Source organism: Lissotriton helveticus, chromosome 5_1 (genome assembly GCF_964261635.1).
Source record: "Lissotriton helveticus chromosome 5_1, aLisHel1.1, whole genome shotgun sequence".
Lineage (NCBI taxonomy): Eukaryota > Metazoa > Chordata > Amphibia > Caudata > Salamandridae > Lissotriton > Lissotriton helveticus.
The window spans coordinates 1,229,661,528-1,229,681,783 of NC_136065.1; the positions used below are offsets into that span (position 1 = coordinate 1,229,661,528).

A 20,256-nucleotide genomic window follows, 5' to 3' on the forward strand; every position below is an offset into this window, starting at 1 on the left:
CTGTCTGACATTTCCCACTTCATTTGAGGTGAAGTCAATCTCAGCTGGCCCTACAGTTCACTGTATTTCCTGGTGCAGAAGTTCCCCTGTTTGTGCCAAGACATTCTTAGATGTCAAGCGGCAACCTTTCCCTCCTCAGGTATGAGTTGTGACAGAGTCAGTGGGCAATATGCTGAACAGATGGGCAATTGCGCTTGAGACAGGGTATGGGGCCCTAGACGGACCGACATGGGCCAGCTGCAAGTCTTACAACTTTACCACATTCCATACTACCAATCTTTGTATGATTATTCTCATGTACCCTCTACAAATGGAGGGCAACGAAGTAAAGTCCTTGACTGCAAGCTATATGCTAAAGATTTTTTTTTCTGTACATTTTTGGAAGATTGCCAGAAATTGTATGAGAATGTGCAGGGTGTTTTATATTATTTCCCTGTCAGTAATTCTTGCCAGGCTTTCCATGCGCTATGTTTAGTATCTATGTCTTATGCACCAAAGGCTGATGGTGAGGTATATTAAAAACAACTCTAAATTAGAAGCCAACGCAAATCATTTCACACAGCACTATCTTCTATTCTTGAAGAGTGCTCAGCTTGATTGTGGCTAGGATTATGCTCTACGAACATCGTACATGCTCATTGTCCAACAGAAAATTAATTATGGTATTTACAGCACCTGTCCTTTTATCATGAGATTCTAAAATCTTTCATTTCTTGCAATCACAATTAAAATGTAATCATACTTTGTACTATCTAATTGTAAACATTAACTTATCCCACAAATGATACCCCAGTCCCTCAATTAATGTACTGTCCAAAGAAAGACTAGGACCAGAAGAATGGTCTACCCCCCAGCAGTATGTATTTATGTGTGAATATGTATAGCGAAGCAGTGAAAATGCATGTATTAAGCCAGATTTGTACTGTTACTTGTTTGCTGTTCTTGTCAAATAACCATAATTCTGTCCAGGTTGGGTTAAGCTTCAAGTAGACACTGGGCTTCCAGATCTTGATTATGAGCAGGCAGTGCCCGAGGAGTTGAATGTCTGAAGCGGAAGAGATTTTCAAGTAGAGTTGGATATAATTGGCATTTTTATGAACCTTGATACTGTTATCTCTGAGTAGTCAGCAAAGTAATGGATGGAATGCTTCAATTAGTCTTAATCACTGGTAATTACTCTGAGTTGCATCCCAGCCCATCATTTCTGTGCACACCGTGTCACCTCAGTTTGAACAGTGCCATTTGCAAATCAGCCATGACCTTGCTCCAATGAGAACAGTCCAGCCCGAACTCCCGGGCAAGGTTCTCACTGAACCAGAACAGAATGTGTTCCCGTTCAGGGGGACCTGGCCTGGCAGTTAGGGAAGGACTGTTCCCATTGGAGCAGGGTCAAGACCGACTTGTATTATAGAAGTAGACAAAAAAGTGATTTTGGAATGCTTGGATTATTCTCAGCCATTGGTAGTTACTTGGCTTACATCCCAGTCCATTGTTACTTTGCACACCATGCCATCTCAGTTTGGACTCATCTATATGCAAATCAGTCTTCATCCTGCTCCAACTGGAACAATCCTGCCTGAACTGCCAGGCCAGGCACTCACTGAACACAATGCGTTCCTGTACATCTGCCACATACCAGCTGATACCTTAGAAGACCGTAGTTTGTCCATCTCTGCAAGTCCCACATCAGCTTCAACCTTAAACTCTCTAAACCAGGACTGATTCTTAAACTAAAACAACAACTTCCCTAAGGGATTCCTTTAATGTACACCTTCTGGTCAGATCTCTGTTCTCTCTTTCTCCTCTTTAGATCTCATAATATTTGCAAAGTCACTGTCTTCAATGCTTGGTGTAGGTTGAAGGCTAAGTAGTCACCAAAATGATATCCACATGATATCTACAACTAATGTAAAATGTGCACATATTGTCTCTCACTCACCCTTCCTTCATCGCACTGTTAAATGGTGCAATTTATGACACGATAAGAGCACCACTCTGGCTTATCAACCACAGCACTAAAATGCCTCACTTACAGGACTTATTGAAAGTACAACACTCATCCAACCAAGCACTCCTCCGTCGTGTAGCATGTTATCTTTCTGTTAATGCGCTTTGATTTCCTACTATGGGATATGAAGTGTGATACGAAGTCAGGGCTTTAAGTGGGTCGGGTCCTGCCAGTGCTCAGCACCGGCAGCTCTAAAATGCAGGTGTTGAGACGGGTCCCTCTCGGGCTCTCCATTTTTGCCATCGGCCTCAATGTAGGAAAAATATCTTGATTGTGCAGCACTTCACTGCTTTTGAGGGAACGTTTTTTTTTCTTGCAGTTCCATATAGCGTGAACTCGAAGCGCTTTACACGAGCACCAGTTACATTACACAAGGACATATTCATTATCTTTTTTGATTTGTGGTAGGCATGATGAGATTAAGTGATTTGCCCAGGATCACAGTATGTTGAGCCGACGCCAAGACTCCAACCTTCTTCCCCAACTCCGCAGCCGATACTCCACAACCTCTCAGAAAAGAACTAAATCATTTTCAATATTATACATAAAGAAGCCATGGCTGTTTGTTTGTACGTCTGTATGTTTGTATGTTGTATATTTATCTCATGCAACAAGCAACCATTGACAAAGTCAATAGTCTTGGCTGGTTGTAGGTGTAATGTTATTTATTGCTTTCATATATCTGGAAGCAATGACGGAAGCAGCAAGATGTCAGTCGGAAGACACACTATGATAAGCACAGAGTTTTAGCTTAAATGTTTTAAGTCACACCCTTAATTACATTGGTCACACCCCTTTGAGAGCCCACCACCCATTTTACATCCCACTTAAAGCACTGTACAAAATCAAATACAGTACAATATAATACAATACTAAAGTAATAAACTTACCAAGGTCTTAATCCTGTAGAAAACAATACCCCATTTTAAGAGCTATCAACTCGGTGGCTTTTTTAAAAATAGCTATCTGCTAAATAAGGACTGTATACTTTTTATGCCACTTAATGCTCCTTCACAAGCTTGCCACAGACTTAGAACCAAAAGGATAGCAATACACAAACACCACTAACAGAGGTTGGAGAAAAACATAAAATAGGATTATACAATTATCACAAAACATTTCCAAAAGTAAGAATTGTTCTAGGGTATCCTATGCATGTCTGTGCATAATAAGAAATTGTTTACTGCCAGAAAAAGTGCCACAAAGTGCTGGAATTCTTCCTATTTATGTAATATTAAACACTAATGTCCTTGTTTAGCCACTGCCAGATGGCCTGATGCTTCCGACAGGGGGTGATCTTCCCTAGCAAAGCACTATCCTATTTAGAGAGCCCCCACACATGGCGGGGACCTCTGTGCTGTAAAGCGGATCGCCGGCACAATATTTCCGAGAGAGGTTATATTTAAATTACGCATTAGGCAATTATTTTGCTGGGAGAAAACAAACTCCCAAAGCAGGAGTTTTTCTTTGGAAAAAAACAACTGGCCCCAACACTGATTATCCTTGTGCCGTAGGGGGGAGAGGACATGCAAAGCAAGTAAATGAAAGGCACCTGCTGCCAGAACAAATGGGTAACCACACTGACCCAGGGGTCATAGGAGTTTTAGGGCCATATGAATCCTTATTTGGATTGGATTGTCGGAAGGTGAATGGACGGCTGGGGCAGGGATTACAGGCACTGTAGCGCTTGTTACTACCTCGTATTTAATGTCGAGTTTTGCTCTGCTTCTTTGCAATCCCTCATAACTTTGACCCCTCCTGCTGGAGCCAGTCCCACATACCATTGTAAACTTTTCAAACACTTTACTTTCTCCAACAGGGGAATATCCTGTCGCTAGACTGGTTGATGGCTGGAGTCGCTGTGCCGGGCGTGTAGAATTATACAATGATGGAACCTGGCAACCAACATGCACTTATCAGTGGGGAATTAATGAAGCACAGACCATATGCCAGATGCTCAACTGTGGAGAAGCGATTTCTTCCCCAAGTGCCAATTGCCTTGAATACGGCCCATGCCAGTCATACTGTCCAAGCAACAGCGGGAATGGTCTTACCAGCAGTCAATGCGAAGAAGCAGCAACCATCTGCGCAGGTATGCTCTCCTTGGAAGTCATGGCCCTACACAGACCAACAACAACTTGAATGGTGGAATTAGCTGGATGTACTTGTAACTGTCAAGCTTTACAATATTATGACTAATGATGGTACTAAAGCATGTTTAGTCCCCAATTTCCTTTAGGTAACTGTCCTAAAGTATAGTGAGGTAGTTTCACAGGATCACACATCGTGTTCACATGGAGAAGTGTTTAGAATTGAGGCAGCCAAAGTAGCAGAGCAGAAGATTGAACCCATAGAACAGTCCCTTCTGACTGGACTATTTTTCACACTGCCTGGCAGGTAAAGGGGCATCCCGAGGTCTGTAGACTCTGCAGGTCTTGCACAACACTTACTATGTGACTATCCTAATTTTCAGAGTCTCCAGCCGTGCAGGAAACCACATTATTTTCCAAATGGCAGAGCACCTCTTAATCTAATCCTAAAGAACAATGGCATAGCTGTTGGGATGGCTCTGTTATTGCTCCCATATCCAGAGCTGTAATAAATATTGTTTTAATTATTGATGGTCATATAATGTAGACTGATCAGTTAATTCAGGTCCAATCATATGTATCACGTTTTGTGAAAATTCACGCTATTTGTATGGCTTATGTGAATATGTATGTTTATGTATATTTTTTGTCTTCATTTTATAGAATGGTGGAGTGAATGTAGATACAATTGTAGTATGAATGTGGATGTATCTATATTTAATATTTATTGTACTACTTCTATAAAATATATTTTGTATTTACTGAGATAATTTTCCTTAAGGTTTAATTATGAATTATTGTAATTTCTGAATGACTTTTTGAGTTGCCTTAGGTCTTTGCACTTGCACTGTGAGGCTAAGCAAGGCCTTTCAGGAGACCAGGGATAGCCTTACTGTACAGTGGTGGGACATGCCCTGAGATGAAGAGGTTAAGGTGTGGCTTAGAGTTGTAAGAAGTGGCTGAGATTCATTCCAGCATTCTCCCTATCACTTTTTACTAGGTCTGGGTGGAATTTCAATAATGCTGGAATAGTAATAGTAATTTCAGTATTTCTGCTTTAGTCTTTGACATGGGTTTACCATTATAAATGCTATTAATCCTACTTGCGTAATTAAGAGTAATATGGGAAAGGAAAATCCTATCTCAAGAGCACATTTAGCAAGCACAAGATGTCACTCACACTAACTATTTGTGTTCTGCTGCATTTAGCCCTATTTCTTAGCACAAAAGGCATCCTGGGTCCATTGAGGATGCAAGGGTGAATTTTGACTAAGAGAATAGTGCTAGATTTCGGGAGTAAGGTGGGGAAAAATTCTAACCAAAGAGCACATTTAGCAAACAGATGCTATTTGTGTACTGTTGCATTCAGTGCTATTTTTTGTAGCGTAAAATGCATCCTTGCATCCATTTTGAATGTGGGGAGGGGATTGTTTTGTGCTCAGAAATAGAGCTAAATGCAGAATTCTCTTCTTGCGTAATTCCACATACTTTTGTGGAACTTTTAGGTAATTCTAAGTGATTACGCTACATGGAAATAAGTGAAATATGCCCACCCCTACCTTTTTATACATTTTTTATGTCTTGACATATATAAGCCATTCGTAAAAACATAGCACAGTTTACAGTACTCTGAATGAGCCCTAGTCAGCCATTGGTTTGTTTAGGTCTTTTCGGCCACTACTTTGAAACTCACTGCGGTCCATCAATTTTTACATATATAAAATTCCTACACATATAAAACTAATATTTCAAATGTCTTTAAAGCTTTAATATGCTATTCAATATATAATCACTGATTTCACAGAATGTTCAAGCTTAGTCTTACTTTCATGGAGAGAATGCTGATTATGCAAACAGCCATTATGGAGTTGGACAATTTGTGCTCAACCCTTTAACCCCAATATTAAGAAGCATTAGTATAGTCAGTACTCAGGACTTTAATGTTCTAATGCAGGCAAACACAGACATGCTCAAATGTGCATCATGAATGTCTGTTTGCATGTGTTAGCCTGGGTCACTGACAGAATATCGAGGAGGAGAATATTGAGCTGCCAAAATATCGAGGTAGAATTATCGAGTGACAGAATATCGACTTCCTATCTACAAACAAGTACAAAAATATTGAATCCTAAATATCGTTGTTAATAATATAGTTTGCTAAAATATCGACTTTTTAAAATGTCTTTAATGTAATCTAAAATTAATTAAATAATAAATATAATTAAGTAAAACATACTTAACAATAATTAAAAGAGCTTAAAATGAAGAAATAATAAATTTAATGTAAAAACACGTGCATTTTTCAAATTATTTATATATATTAACTTAATAATATTTAAAAATACTAAATATTTTCAATTATAAAATGTTAAAAACATAATTTCAAATATAATGAAATATATTTATCTAAATAAACATATAATATAATTGGAAAAATAAATTATATATAATACGTTGAAATATCAAAATATTTTTTATTTAAATAATATCTTACACTACATTAAATATAACAATACTGAAAATGTTGCATAGCGTTGGGGATAAAAGTACTATTCCCACTCCAGTGAGTGCAACAGTAGGGAAAGTGTTGGATAGCGGGTGGGTAAAAAATAATATTCCCACTCCAGTGAGTACAACAGTAGGGTAAGTGTTGGAGAGTGGGTGGGTAAAAATTACTATTCCCACTCCAGTGAGTGCAACAGTAGGGAAAGTGTTGGATAGCAGGTGGGAATAATGTACTATTCCCACTTCACCAAGTGTAACAGTAGAGAAAGTGTAGGATAGTGGGAGGGTAAGAATTACTATTCCCACTCCAGCAAATGGAACAGTAGGGAAAGTGTTGGATAGCGAGAGGGTAAAAATTACTATTCCCACTCCAGGGATTGCAACAGTAGGGAAAGTGTTGGGTAGCAGATGGGTAAAAATTACAATTCCCACTCCAGCAAGTGCAACAGTAGGGAAAGTGTTGGATAGCAGGTGGGAATAATTTAATATTCCCACTCCGCCAAGTATAACAGTAGGGAAAGTGTTGGATAGCGTAGGGGATTAATTTAGTATTCCAACTCCTGCAATAACATTATCATTAATTAACAATTAATTACAATTTTTTTTTACCTTCCACCATATTCCCCTGTGAACTTAACCACTAATATTGTAAAATATTAATACATAATTAATCATCAATTAATGTATTAACTAATAACAATTAACAATAAATTAATTACCATAAAATATACAGTAATTCACACAATTAACACTATAAAATAACTTAAAATAAATATTATATAAAAAATATTAAATATTTTAATAAAAAATATATTACTTCCCACCCTACTCCCCTATCAACACTCAACCCGCTCCTAAAAAAAGTACACAATTAACACATTACAAATTAAATATTAATAATTATATCAAATTAATAACTAATAAATACTTTGTAACGCAATTAACATAATTATTAATTGTATTGTATTGTATTGTATTGTAGACACATTTATATAGTGCATGGCTACCCGGAGGCATCCCAGCGCTTGCAGTCGCAGCGAAATAGTGTCACTCAGTTTGGAAAGAGAAATGTTTGAAATGATGAATTAGTATTAATGCCTTTATAATTAATTAATAATGTATTAATTAAACCAATTAACAATATCTATTGTTAAATATGAAAATATTAATAAATTAATTTAAATTACATTACTTCCCACCCTATTCCCCTATAAACCCATAACCCGCTACAAAATAAATTTACGCAAACATTAATTAACATATAAATAATTAATCCAAAACAATTCCTAATTAATATATTATAATTAAATTACTTCCCACCCTATTCCCCTATAAACCCACAACCCGCTATGGAACTAAAATACACAAAAATAATTTAACATAAAATTCATTACTTTAAAAAAATTCCAACATACATTACAAAAATAATATATACTTTTAACACATATACTAACACTTAACACACACAAAAAATCTATATTTTTAACAACTATATTATGACTGTCGATATTACTAACTTCGATATTATGACAATTGATATTTCTTACCTGCATTTTGATATTCTGTTCACTATATTTTTGACAGTCAATATTCTGTCCACTCGATATTTAAAACTCAATATTTTGTCATATTGATATTTAAAACTCGCTATTTAGACTGTTTACCGTTAGCATATTAAAGCCAGTCCTTCTAGTTTTGCCAGTGCTTGTCTTTTTCCTCAATGATACACATTAGGACTATACCTAAGCGTCTATTATGTAGCTTATTGTGTCATAGGTCTTAAGCTGCACCTCACTGATGAGGTCAACAAGGCAGAAACTTGTCAGAGGGTTCCTTGGATTTCCGTCACAGATTACATGACCTGTCAGCTCTAGGTGAACTATCCCCATTGGAGCAGCATCAAGGCTGATTTGAAAATGGCTGGTCACACTCTGTTGTGAGGTAGCAAGTAAAGACTGAAAAGTGACCAGGGTAATATCATTGGCTTCAATTATTTCAAGAATTCTACAGATTGTCAAGCAGCAGGTCAGGACCTCACAATCTTTGAGCCAGACATGAAATTCCAGTCTGTTTCCAGATGTAGGATATTGTTGAGGAAAGGGTTGTAGTGGGTTAGGGGGATATTTAACACATTGTTTTCTCTAGCATTAAAAATTGTAAACAAATGCCATTCTCCGAATTGTTACCTTAATTGTATATATTCTTATGGCTTCAATTAACATTGATCAACACACATTCTCTGATTTGGATCTTTTCTTGTATTTTTTCACAGATGCTGTGACGACAACAGATTGTCCACCAGGTAGGTATAGATGCCTTTGATAGTAACACAAAGTGGAAACCCTATACCAAGTTAAAGAATATGCAGTTTCTTTGGCCTTGCACAGCAGCTCCTAAGTAGAACTGGAAGAAATTGTATTACACCTGCGTAGTTTGTGTAATAGTGTAAAAATGCTCATCACAGGAATTTCCCGATATTATAGCATTATGCCACTTCACACCAGACGGCCTAGAAGAGCTTGCATGATGCCTACCTGCACATCACAAACGTCTCCCTTTTTGGCCCTTACTATTAAGGGGCCTATTCCGATGTTGCACGTACTCAGGTCTGTCCGACATCGGTCAGGAGCCGTAACCGACCGACCTGCTGTCGTTGGTTACAGCCCTGCTAATACAATGCGACTGAACAGGGTTCGGTCGCACTCGTATACTTCACAATGCAGGCATGCATTCCGAGCGGAATGCATGCCTGCATTGAGAAAAGCAGGGGTGCAGTTCATCCCTGCACCCTGTAGCCGGCACCCCAAGGTGCCGGTCACCGAGTGCAGGGATCCACAGAGGGGCACCATAAGTGTCCCTGCTGGGGCAGCCCCAAAGACAGTTTCCGACTCCCTTTTCGTGCCGGAAAGACCGGCACGAAAAGGCAGTGAAAAAGTGCCACCGTACTCTCTTGGTCGTAAAGAGGCGTCCGGGGGAGTACTGAAGGATTTCCGGATGGCAGACGGAGCTCTCCGAGCCCTTGGTAGGCCATCCACAAATCCGAGTCAGATTCCATTCCAACTGAACCCATCCTAATGTCTCGGTAGGAATGGAATCCGGCCGGCACTGACCGATTCGGTCGGAAGGGCTCCGAACATGGTTCGGAGCCCTTCGACCGGAATCAGAATCGGCCCCTTAATGTTAAGGAAGAATGCCCAGTTACCCATCGATGTCAGTTTGGAAGTTACTGGCAGTACTAGTCAAGAAAAATACCTAAAATACATGAAGGCCCTCATGACACAGCTTGAGGAATTGTGCAATCTGGCGACTGAGTTTAAAATGGAATGCATGAAGGGCTCGTAATGAGCAAAAAGCTTGCATTTAACACAGTCACGACTATAAAGCACTTTCACCTAAATACCTGAAACAAAATACATTAATAATTGCAGTTTCCCTTCTGTAGAGGGGGATGCCTTCTAGCAGGGATGTATGACATTACAACGCATGCTTTTACCATGCATGCCTTTACAACGCGGTTTTTACAACGCATGCCATTACAACGCATAGCGCTTTGGGGTGCTGGATAGTGAATAGTTTAATTTACTATTCCAACTCCAGTCCCCATGGATAGTAGGGAAGGTGTTGGATAGTAAATTAAATCTATTCCCTATCCTAGAGCGCCCCCCAGCGCAATGCGTTGTAATGGTTTGCGTTGTAAAAGTTGCATCGTAAAGGCACTGCGTGGTAAAAGTTGCGTTGTAAAGGATGTTTCCCTTCTAGCAGTAGCGGTCGGCAGTAGGTGTTTCTGTAGGACGGTGACGTGGGCAGGGAGAGGGGCAGGGTGGGGAGTAGTAATGTATTAATTACGGAGTTTTACAGGTAAGTAAACATTTAAATAAATAAAATGAATTTCGTTGCGCACACTGTATCACCAAATGTGATGCAGTGAGCGCAACAAAATTCGTTTTATTTATTTAAATGTTTACTTACCTGTAACACTCCGTAATCCATACATTACTACCCCCCACCCTGCCCCTCCCCCTGCCCACGTCACCGCCCTACAGAAACACCTACTGCCGACCGCTACTGCCTTCTAGGCTGCCCTTACAAAATAATGGGGTTATCTAAAAGGCTGTAGGACCTGGGTACAATTCGATACACACAACAAAATGGTCCCAATGAAAAATATGAAAAAGAGGAACAAATTCACACAGGCTAGACAATATTACTCTTAGTTTCCCGATTCTGCAGGTGACCAAAATAAGAGGGCCAAGAAGAAAACGAATAAATTAAAATGTATTTAGAAATTGTTAATATATACACATTGTTCTAAATGTAATGGTTGCTCCATTATGTGCCGAAGAAAGTGCTCATGCAAAAGTGACCAGTGACTGAAAACTTTAACAATACAAAGTAAAATAAAATTAGCAGTGCATGCCGGCAACTTCATGCACCCTATATGTATTAAAGGTAAGTAACATAATTGACATTGATAGAGCGCGCGAGGTCACCCAGCCAATAATTTCGCCGTTTCCGGCTTCGGGCCCATGTACTTTCAATTCACAATATTCATTGACAGGGTGACTTCACGGGCTGCTACCAATTTGTGTGAATTCCCTACTGTTATCACTCAGTGTACCCGACTTACCATCTACCGACACGGGTACCTATGACCACAACGGATCAGAGAGCTAGCTGTAAAAGGAAAGGCAGCAAAATACCAACTCAAAGTAACATTCAATACTGTTGTAAAATGACCACGGACAACTGGAAGTTTTAAAAGCTTTATCTAAAGTTCGTTTTCGTTGAGCATTAAGTTTACAAGAATAAGACAATCAATAATCAAAATAATGAAGAGTACATAACTATAGAGAAATAAAGTCAGGGTAATCATGGAAATGCTAATATGAGATGCAACAGGAAACGCTATGCATTCAGGGTAAAAGTTCTTTAGACAGTTTAAGTAAGGCCGTTCTAGACCATATCAGAAAATGACAAACTGCAATGCAAAATATGATTTCTAAAAGGTAGGGTAACATGGGAACAAGTTATGAAAATATGCAATTGACTTTATGTTTCAATAGTTGCGGCAAAAAGCATGGAAAAATTAACATATGTAAGGAGTCTCTTTATTGAAGCAAAAGACAGAAAAATAGAAAGGTGCAAGTTCAAAGAGTTTAGAGCAATATTTACCTAGACTGGTGTGGAAACCAAACCCTGGCCACGGGTCAGTTAAGGACAGGAAACCCTCAAGGAAGGATACCCCTCAAAGGACAGCAGGTGCAGAATGGACACCCAGGACAGGACAGGATACCCTCGGATTAGGAATCAGGACAGGACCTCAGGACAGGACAGCAAACCCTCAGAACAGGACCGCTCAGGACAGGACCGCACCCGCAGTTTGGAAGCAACGCCTGCGCTCCACCCTCTCTGCAGCTATCGATCAAGACCCCGATTGGGTCAGCGAACTCCCAGCAAAGTGCTTCGCCAGCACTTTAAGGTTCAGTAGAACCTTAGTCTATGGTCAATTTCGGACAGAGTGCTCCGCAGCGCTCTGTATTTTCAGTCACCTATTGAGTACGATGGGTCAGTGACAGGTCAGCTAAACCAGACAAGTCGGACAATTCCCTAGGTGAACCCAGGGTAGATATACAGTTTGGGGACGGTGTACCACCCCCCAATGTTGCAAAGTGTCAGAATCCCTCAATTTGGATTGGTCCTAAGATAGGATTTGGGTAACACACCAATCAGAATACACTATTTGGAGGCCTTATTTACATCTCAGGGCACCGCCTAGCAAGATTGGGGTTCCCATGAGAAAGTTGCGCAGAATACAGGCAAAGAATACATTTTTGCAACATAATAGAACAATATCATGACGTGGCGGCCGAAGGTGCTGCTTTCCCAGGCTTGCTTCTGGTATCAACCTTCCTTGGCAGTCATTCAATGACAGGACGCCTTTTGTCGAGTCTGCGCACAAGTACCCTCCAAGATGGCTCTCAGTTCAGTCAGACCCCCGTTCCCCGCGGTACATGAAAAGTAAGCGAGAACAAATTAATACATAGAAATAACATTATGAAAACACATCACAGGGTTTGTACTTTCAACTTATCACTAAGAAATATACTTATGCAGTCTAAATGTTAGCTACATATAAACAGGTACAAGAGCAGTGGCACGAGCAGTACCACGTTATTGGCAAAGCTATGCATTACGCATGCGCAACTATTTCCCTCCAACTCTGCAAACACATCAGGACACGTGAGTGTGACTGACGCATGCGCAGACACTTACTTCCAAGCAGCGGCCATTTTAAAAGACTCGAGTTAATTATTTTAGTAAAACACATAGGCAAGCTTCGGGGAACCTCGTTTAAACATAGAATAAACGTTAGTAAGACGTACAACTTATTACTGGATTACACACGGGCGAGGTTCATGAATAAAGCACGTCGCGAATGCGAAGCTTTGCTTCATCAATCCCCTCTTTGATGATATTTACTATCATCACAAAAATAAATGGAACCAGATGCCAACTTCTCACACCTTATACAGCTCTATTTCTTCCAGCAAACGATTCAATTTCTCTTTCTCATCTTTTGTAGGGTGAGAATTCTTCACCCTTTTGTAGATCTGATTATTTATCTCCTCCAATTCAAGCTCATCCACACTTCGTTTCACTCCTCTGGCATTCACTTCATGCTTTCTGGTATGCTTACGACATTTGCAACAGACAAATATGAAGAATAGGATGAGACCTATAATTCCAATTGGCATCAGTACCTTGAACAATAAGCTTTTACCTACGCTAGCAAGCCAATGACCTACATTTGAGAGACCATCTACCAGTCTCTTCCAGGCACTGTCAACCTCGAGTGGTTTGAGTTCCTTTGCCAAATTAGTAATGTTTTTCACGTATCTTTTGAGCTGTACACTTTTGTCCGGAATATAAGTGCAACAATGTTGCGCCTTCAACATCCGGCAGACTCCGCCCTCTTTCGCTAATAAGGTATCAAGAGCAAGTCGGTTCTGCAAAACCATTGATCTGATCGCAACCATTTCGGTATTGACCAGCAGAAATCCATGAGCTGTGTCAGTAGACAACACATCCACTATAGTGGACAATTTGCAAATTCTGTGAGTGTTCAGAACCACTCCCACTCCAGGTATCAGTGCACTGAAAATACTACCCATTATCTCACCTACACTTTCTCTTTTGCTACGCACTAAGCCATTAGTATTTTCACTGTTTCCAGCAACTCCATTCACATGGTATATTTTCGGGAAGACAATGCCAAAGTAGCAGCTTCCATACCAGTGATCCGGCAATTTGAAATAAGCCTTGTCCCCACAAATATAATAAATTCCAGGAAACACAGGCTCTGACCCATTTTTGAAACCCCAACCTCCAATTACCTTGTAATTGTGTTCGCATTCACTGGAACCAATGAAAATGTTATTATAATAGCTAGTCTTCTCGCGGTGAAGACATAGCTTGCCTTTCTTTTCAAAATCCAGCAACAGAGCAGGACCCGCCCCACCAGTTGAGGTGCCTTCCATGTTCTCTGCCCACCTTGGTCTTTTCTGACTTTCGTCATTTGCCTTCTTTTGTATTTTAATTCTCCTTTTCTCTGCCATGTTCAGGAACATCTTTTCCTGCTCACGCAAAGAACAAGTCAAGTTATCTCTGTGTGCGTCACCTATGTCGATATTACCTATAGTCAGAAAGTAGTCTCCCATATATCGTATTACGTCACTTTTGGTATGTACAGGATTCAAGTTCCCACGTATGGGAAGTTCAGAAAAGATCACGTCATTGTTAGAGTAATAGTACTGCAACGGTCCTCTTTTGTAAAATAAACTAGCTAAAATGCTACAGGAGATTCCATATGTCAGCGGCAAGTGATGGTATGTCACGCCTTCAGCCACAGAGCTAGGTAGCTTCATGCAGACATAGCAATCTTCAATTTCCATAGTCTCTACATAGTGTATTAACAAGTTTGCGAAAACATTTAAGTGTGTCTTGTTCTTAACTCCGTGATAATGTAGTCCTCCCTCATCTGATGCTTCTAAGTCTTGTTTTGTTTGTCTCAGTGCTCTCTCATGTCTGGCTACACTCTGTGTTGTCAGCTCCTCACCGTCAGTATTTACAATTTCAGTAGGGACAATATTAGTATTTTTGCTCACTGCAAAGGGAATGAACACTGTTAGTCCTATCCAAACTAATATCAGGACAACTATACTACAGACACATACCTTGCAGCAAGTTTTGCAACAGCTGCGACTAGGTCTACCACTCACGTTTGAATCAGACATTTTGGCTCAGAAGAAGTTTCTCGACCCCTCTTTGTGACTTTACACGAGTAGCTTACTTTGTGCAAATTCACGGTGGCTCGTCTTCTTCTTCGGCAGAGTACTCAGGGACGGGTTCTCCGTCGCTCTCGTCAGTTATATCAAGATCTTCAAAGTCTTCCAACACAAGTGTCCATTCAGGTGACTTGTACTTTTTGTTTTGTCTCTTTATTCGATCACTCCTTCTGTTGGAGATACCTTCTTGTTGCTTAGCTATGCGAGCACTTCTCCTTTCTTCTGCACGTTTTTCTTCTACCATCTTTATCCTTAGCCTTAATTTCTTGACAAATCCAGGCTCAATGTGCTTTCTTTTCTTAAGTCTTTTAGTTGGCACTTGGACTTCGTTTTCTTCTCTTGCCCTCTTGTTTTCATTAGTCAGTGGCAATTCTGCTTCAGTTTCTCCCTCTTCTATCTGACTGTTTCCAGGGCTAGCATCTATTTCTTCTGCCTGGTTACTAATCTGGCCTTGTTCAGGATGGTTTTGCGTTTGTTTTTCAAATGTCTCTGTTTCTGTTTCCTGAACACGTTCTTCTAATCCTATCTGATCCTGTTCAAGCACTTCGATCTCTGGACTTTCTTCCGCTCGAACTATTACGCTATGTCTAGTCTGTCCCTTCCCGACATCAGGAGTCAGTGGAGGAGTATCAATCACTTGCTCTGTATCCTTCACTTGTTCAGTATCGAGCACTTGCTCTGTATCATTCACTTGTTCTGTATCAATCACTTGTTCTGTCCCTGTCTGACCTTCTCCTTCCTCAGTTTTGATGTGAATCTCAAGATTCTGAGGTTCTTCGCCTGTGCCTTGCTTTTCCTCCCTAGTCCACTCTCTACCTTCCCAAAGTCTCTCACTCGTTCGAATGGGGTCTTCAGTGAGATCAATCAATGGAATCCACTCCTCTGGCCATATGCTCGGCAGCTCGTCTTCAGCTACTTCTGGCTCAGCTTCTTGGACCCCTTCAGCAGGCTGGGCTCTTGGTAGTTCGTTATCAACTATTCTTGGGCCAACGTCTGCTGATTCTGCAGCTCGACTGGTACTGGGCTGTACGTCGTCAGCTACTTCTGGTCTGGCTCCTGCAGAGTCCTCCGCTGGACGCCCTTCTTCTTCAGGCTCCTTGTCTGGTAATACCTTCTGGGTATGGCTGGCGTGTACCCAGCGTGGAACCCCTGCACACTTTACTGCTGTGGTAGTTACCAGGATCACCTGATGTTTCTCTCCCCACCTTGGCTCCAGGCAGCTCTTCCGAGTATGCTTCTTTATCTTGACCCAATCTCCCGGGACCAGTTTGTGGAGAGGAGTCGTTGGATTGAGGATGGCGTCTTCTCCGATCTGGCGAGAGATAGAACGCACTTGGTCACCCAATCTCTTGCAGTATTCAAGCACCAAATCATCAGTAATACTCAACAGTTTGCTTCCTGGCACCCATGCTTGTCTCATCACTCTTCCCATAATGATTTCATGGGGACTTAGGCCTGTCTTGCGGTCAGGAACACTTCTGAGTCCCATCAGGACTAGGGGCAGGGCCTTCACCCAGGTCATCCTAGATGCATCACATAGTTTTGCTAGTCTGTTTTTGATAGTTCCATTTATTTGTTCCACTATTCCAGAAGCCTCTGGACGGTATGCACAGTGAAGCTTTTGTGATATTCCAAAGGCCTTACAGAGTTCGGCGATCACCTCATTCTGAAAATGTGAGCCTTGATCTGATTCAATAGTGACTGGAACCCCGAACCTAGGTATCAGTTCTTTTAGTAAACACTTAGCTACTGTTTTTGCGTCATTTTGGGAAGTAGGGAAAGCTTCCACCCACTTCGAAAATAAACAGACCATGACAAGGACATATCGCTTCCCTTCACAACGGGGCATGGTGATGAAATCAACCTGTATTCTCACAAAGGGACCCCCGGACCTCCCAATTTTTCCCAGTTCCACCACAGTTTTCTTCCCTGGGTTCATCTTTTGACATGACAGGCACCTCTGGCAGAGGGACTCTGCTACTTTCCTGAACTTTTTACTGTACCAAGTCTGTTGGAACACTAGAATCATGGCGTCCCTACCAATGTGTGATCCTTCATGTATCAATCTCGCCATTGTGCTAAGTAAGTGTCTAGGTAACACAGGCATACCAGTTGGACCTAAGATGACACCATCCACACGTCTTGGTCTACACCCATCCTCCTTCCACTTCTCTCTCTCTTGCCAAGGTGCCGCCTGCTGCCACTCTTTCACTTCATCCCATGTAGGCACTTCTTCAAACACCTGAAGTTGGCAGCTGGTTCCTGGCCCCCCTCGTTTTGGATTTACGATATACCGATCTCTGGCGCACCATTGGGCCACTCGATCAGCAAAATCATTTCCCAGTGATACAGTGTCCATGCTCTTCTTATGAGCCACACATTTTACCACTGCCAGTTCCTTTGGTAACTGGATTGCCTCTAAAAGGTCTTGAACAACTTTTCCATTTCGAATAGGGGTACCTGATGAAGTCAGGAACTCCCTCCGTAGCCATAACTGGCCAAAGTCATGCACAACCCCATAACAGTACTGACTGTCAGTATACACTGTTATGCGTAGGTTTTTCCCAATTTTGCAAGCTTTTATCATAGCAATCAATTCGGCTACTTGTGCAGACTTTATGTCAAATAGATAACCTGCTTCTTCAATTTTGGTTAAGGAGACTACCGCATAGGCAGCACTCAGGCCTCCTTGTTCATGTCTTAGACATGAACCATCCACAAATAATTCCTTGTCATGCACAGGCAATGGTGTTTCTTTTATATCTGGGCGTGGCTTGGTATTGAATTCTGTTAAATCAATGCAATCATGCTCATCATCCACCCCACCTTCCATATCCATTGGGTCGGGAAGTAAAGTGGCAGGGTTCAAAATACTGCACCTAACAATGTTTACATTTGCAGCACCCACAAGAATCCTCTCGTATTTAGTCAGCCGACTAGGGTGAGATACTGAGTCTTTGTTCTGGTCAGTAAAATTACCACTCCATGTGGGACATACACAGTTACAGGATGTCCCATGACAATGGACTCACTCTGCTCTAAACTTGCGCAGGTAGCAGCTACCGCTTTCAGACAACCTGGTAATCCAGCAGCCACTGGATCCAGGGTGGCAGAGAAATATGCCACAGGCCTTCTGGTTGTGCCATGTTCTTGAGTTAGGACTGACAACGCGCAGTTATCGCGAGTGTCACAGAATAGGGCAAACTCTTTGGAATAGTCTGGCATTCCTAATGCAGGGGCTGTACACAGACAATTTCGCAATTTGGTGAAGGCTGTTAAGCTTTCATCATCCCATTCTACAATATCTGGTGTTCCTCTCTTGGTCATTTTTATCAAGGGCCTAGCTAGGACTGCAAATCCCAGAATCCACTGCCTGCAGTATCCTATCACTCCCAGGAACATTCTGATCTCTTTCTGAGTACGGGGTAACTGCATCTTTTGTATTATTCTCACTCTTTCTGATGTCACTTTCTGACCCCTTTCTCTATCTGGTGCCCCAGATATTTTACTGATTTTGCACAGAACTGTAATTTGTCAGGGGCCACTTTATGTCCCTTCTCACTCAGGTGGTTCAGTAGGGCAATGGTGTCAATCACACAATCCCTATGACTTTTAGACGCCACCAAGAGGTCGTCTATGTATTGCACTAGGACAGAGTTCCCAGGTAAGACCAAAGTTTCCAAACATTTTTTCAAGATCTGATTAAAGATAGAGGGGCTCTCTGTGTACCCTTGAGGGACCCGGTTCCAGACATACACGTGACCATTGAAGGCAAATGAGAAAAGAAATTTGCTATCTGGATGCAAGGGAATGGAAAAGAATGCATGACATAGGTCTATCACAGTGAACCACTCAGCATCCCAGGGAATCTGATAAAGAATCACTGCTGGGTTCGGGACAATAGGGCAGCAGGGGACTACTATCTTGTTGACTTTTCGTAGGTCCTGCACTACTCTGTACTTGCCACTAGGCTTCTTGATACCCATAATCGGTGAGTTACATGGGCTACTCATTACTTCCTGTATGATGTTTCCTTCTAGCAATTTCTGTATTTCCAGAGTGACACCTGCTTTCACTTCTGCATTCATCCTGTAGGGTTTAGTATTGGGGTATACTGCATTGTCCTTGATTGCTATCTGTATGGGGTCCACGTTTTTCATTAACCCTACATCTTTCCCAGTAAAGTCCCATACCTCTGGCTTCACTGCTTCTTGGAGTTCTTGGGGCAAATCCTGCATGGTCATTCGTTTAATTTCTGAGTCAGGTCTGATTAACATTAATTTATAAATGCCGTCTTCATCTGGGGTCTGAATTTCAACACCCTTTGGTGTGCAAAAGATGGTACAGTTCATTTTGCACAGCAAATCACGTCCCAGTAAATTCACTGGACTGGTGTCACAAACGACAAATCTATGCATCTCCTTAAAGTTTCCAATTGAGATCTCCATGGGCTTGGTAACAGGAGTACTAATCAATTGATTAGATACACCTACTACTTGGATGGCTTCTCCCGAGAGGGGTAGGTTTGGAACGTCCACTGTTCTCACAGTAGAACGGGTAGCGCCAGTGTCCAACAGAAAAGTGACATCATTTCCGTCAACCTTTCCTTCAATGTATGGTCCGGACTGGTCTACCGGCAAGGAGGCGCCAAGTACGCACTCCTCGTCCTCCCCTCTCAGGCCCCGTCAGTACTGGTCATCACAAAGGAAGGTATCGTTTAACAAATACTGCGAAGTTGCTGCATTTCTGTTCTCATTGCTTTCCCAGACTTCTATCTCATCACCCTCTGTGCCTTTTCCCTTATGCACTTGCTTTGGAGCTCGGGGCACCTGAACCGTTTTTACCTGTGGTTGAGTCTTTCTTGGTCTTTCTTTCTGCGTCTGTGGAGTTAAATCAGGTGTTTTGGGGTTATCGTCAGGCAAATAAGGACACTCGTTACGCCAGTGTCCAATTTCTCCGCACTGGTGACAGGGAAATTTCTTCATTGCCTCCTCCCTGCTCATTTTGGGCCGGGGCTTACCTCCACCCCCACCCCCAGGACTTTGGTTCTGAGTGTTTTTGACCATGTTACTGAACTGTTTTTCCTGCTGTTCTGCGAGCTTCACTGGAGCCCACATGACCTTTTCCTTAAGCGCCTTTTTCTTTTCTGCCATCTCGTCCTCGCAGTACTTTGCGTACCGCAGGACCTCGTCTATCTTTTTGGAGTGCCAACAAATTTTGTTATCTTTTATTCACTGACAAATTTCAGGCCTTAAACCGTTTACAAACCTGTAAATGAAATGCGTCATATCCTTCATCTCGATGTTAT

At 41.5% G+C, this 20,256-nt stretch overlaps 1 protein-coding gene across 22 annotated transcripts in view; it reads left to right on the plus strand.

The window, feature by feature from the left end:
* LOC144755239 (scavenger receptor cysteine-rich domain-containing protein DMBT1-like) overlaps positions 1–20,256 on the plus strand; it is a 593,569-nt gene that overhangs the window by 192,117 nt on the left and 381,196 nt on the right. For 17 of the 22 annotated variants that reach the window (XM_078643959.1, XM_078643958.1, XM_078643963.1 and 14 more), the window contains 2 exons: positions 3,828–4,100; positions 8,876–8,905. In XM_078643959.1, the coding sequence (XP_078500085.1) occupies positions 3,828–4,100; positions 8,876–8,905 (303 nt within the window). The remainder of the gene's footprint in view (positions 1–3,827; positions 4,101–8,875; positions 8,906–20,256) is intronic. The other 5 variants (XM_078643973.1, XM_078643974.1, XM_078643975.1 and 2 more) reach the window with 1 other exon arrangement.